The 2201-nt window shown below is 34.7% G+C and overlaps 1 protein-coding gene across 1 annotated transcript; it reads left to right on the top strand.

The window, feature by feature from the left end:
- The first annotated feature begins 596 nt into the window (after nt 1-596).
- Nucleotides 597-1947, top strand: LOC106310162 (transcription factor MYB3-like). Its single transcript, XM_013747379.1, is given in 5 exon segments — nt 597-1020; nt 1115-1244; nt 1369-1774; nt 1776-1904; nt 1906-1947. Coding segments are annotated over 5 exon segments (825 nt in total). The 5' UTR covers nt 597-887; the 3' UTR covers nt 1933-1947.
- Nucleotides 1948-2201: the final 254 nt, after the last annotated feature.

Here is a 2201-nt window from a genome sequence, read left to right on the forward strand (position 1 = left end):
TTAAGTATACGACTAAAAACATTAAAATGACATGTATCAATTCGATGGTTGATTTGAAAGCTTTCAAAACCATATGGAATATAAAAGTCAAAATAATTCAACTGTGAAAACAATACTGTTCACTTTTTTCAAGAATGTGTTCGATGGAAAAAATAAGGTTTTTATGTCATAATTTGTTTAATGTCCAATCTGATCAACCCATAATGTATTAATTATAGTTTGTTCCATTATTTTTAATAAAAATTGATCCGATCCATCGGAAAAAAATTATATAATAACAACAACAAATATTTTATATATATAAATAAAATAATCAAATATGTAAAAGAAACTATCGATAATATATACAAATAAACTTACCATTACCCTACTAAAGAAGTAAAGCAAAAGATAATCATTATTATGCGCTTAGGTGAGAAAAATGATGCTATAGTATGGTTTTTAAAAATATCAATTGCAATATAGTTAGAAATTATTAATCCAATCATATGATTGATAAGAAAATGTGGAATTGTAAAACTATTATGATGTTTTCTCCCAAAATAAAAAGTTAATAACCAAACCATATGATCTGGATCTGTCAACAAAAAGAGAGGTAAACAAGTTAGGAAACGCTCACGTTTCTCCTGTGAGTTTTTTAATAAAAAAAAAATTCCTGGTTGTGACAATATTCTTATGAACTTTATTTTTCATTTCCTTTGTTAATCAAAATTTTGTTTCTATAAAATTTTGTATTAAAATATAGTTAGGTAGTTATTATAAATAACATTCAAAACGAAACATTCAACAGGAACTCCCTTCCTTCCTACCTTCAAAATAAAACACACCAATTCCTATAGAGATCCAAGAAAAAATAGGCCATTGAAGAGTTATAGTCAAAGAAGGAGATGGGAAGGTCACCTTGCTGCGAGAAATCACACATGAACAAAGGAGCTTGGATTAAAGAAGAAGATCAGCTTCTCGTTGATTACATCCGCAAACACGGCGAAGGTTGCTGGCGATCTCTCCCTCGAGCCGCCGGTACACACACATGCATCCTCTGCATATATGTTATATACATATTGAGAGAGAAGGTTAGAGGCTGATCTAACTGAAATTTAATGCAATTTTGTAGGATTGCAAAGATGTGGTAAGAGTTGTAGGTTGAGATGGATGAATTATCTACGACCAGATCTTAAGAGAGGTAATTTCACAGAGGAAGAAGACGAACTCATCATCAAACTCCATAGCTTACTTGGTAACAAGTTAGTCTCCCTCTCTTCTCTATCTCTTTCAAGAATCATAACAGAGGATCTTGAAATAAAAAACCAGAACCATGTGTGAATTTATTTATTTATTTAAAATCTGATCAAATATTATCATTTGCAGATGGTCGTTGATTGCTGGGAGATTACCAGGGAGAACAGACAATGAGATCAAAAACTACTGGAACACTCACATCAAGAGGAAGCTTCTCAGCCGTGGGATCGACCCTAACACCCACCGTACGATCAACGAATCCACAATCCCTCTTCCGAAAACGGCGGCGTTTCTTCTAAATGACGAGCATGTAAAATTCGGTTTCGCTGGACCGGATGAACAACGGACGATTAAACCGGAACCGATGGTGGTAGACCGGGAAGAGTATAATAATAAGAACAACAATAATAACTGCACAAGCAGCGGAACGACGTCGGAGAAGGATATTGAGACAGACGACGATTATGTACTCAATCTGGAACTCTCTGTTGGACTAGCGACAACGACAAAGAGTAATCGGTACGAGTCGAATCGAATCGGAAAGTGAATATGACTCAGCCGAGTCGACTCGATGGTGGGGATCCGAGTTGTTAGGGTCTCAGGATGAGGTGTGTTTGTGTTGTCGGATAGGGTTTCGTAATGAGTCGTGTCGGAATTGTCGGACCGTCCGATGTTAGAACCATTTGTGCATAGAAAATTATATAGAAATCTTTTATATAATTTAACTGATGGGAAAGAGAATAATTATTAATAGTGTAGTATTATTATCTGTTATCTGATCAAACAAGTAGATATATATCCATGTCAACTTTCAGGTAAAAGCTATGCATACCTAATTCAACCAAATAACACTGATTAGATTTTTCATTTTTCTTAAACCTACACGGTTACACCTACTGACCTACGTGACTGAGTCACAAAAGTAGATGATGGTGCAGAGCAATCACGCAGTCTTTGATGCA

This window comes from Brassica oleracea, chromosome C8 (assembly GCF_000695525.1).
Source record: "Brassica oleracea var. oleracea cultivar TO1000 chromosome C8, BOL, whole genome shotgun sequence".
Lineage (NCBI taxonomy): Eukaryota > Viridiplantae > Streptophyta > Magnoliopsida > Brassicales > Brassicaceae > Brassica > Brassica oleracea.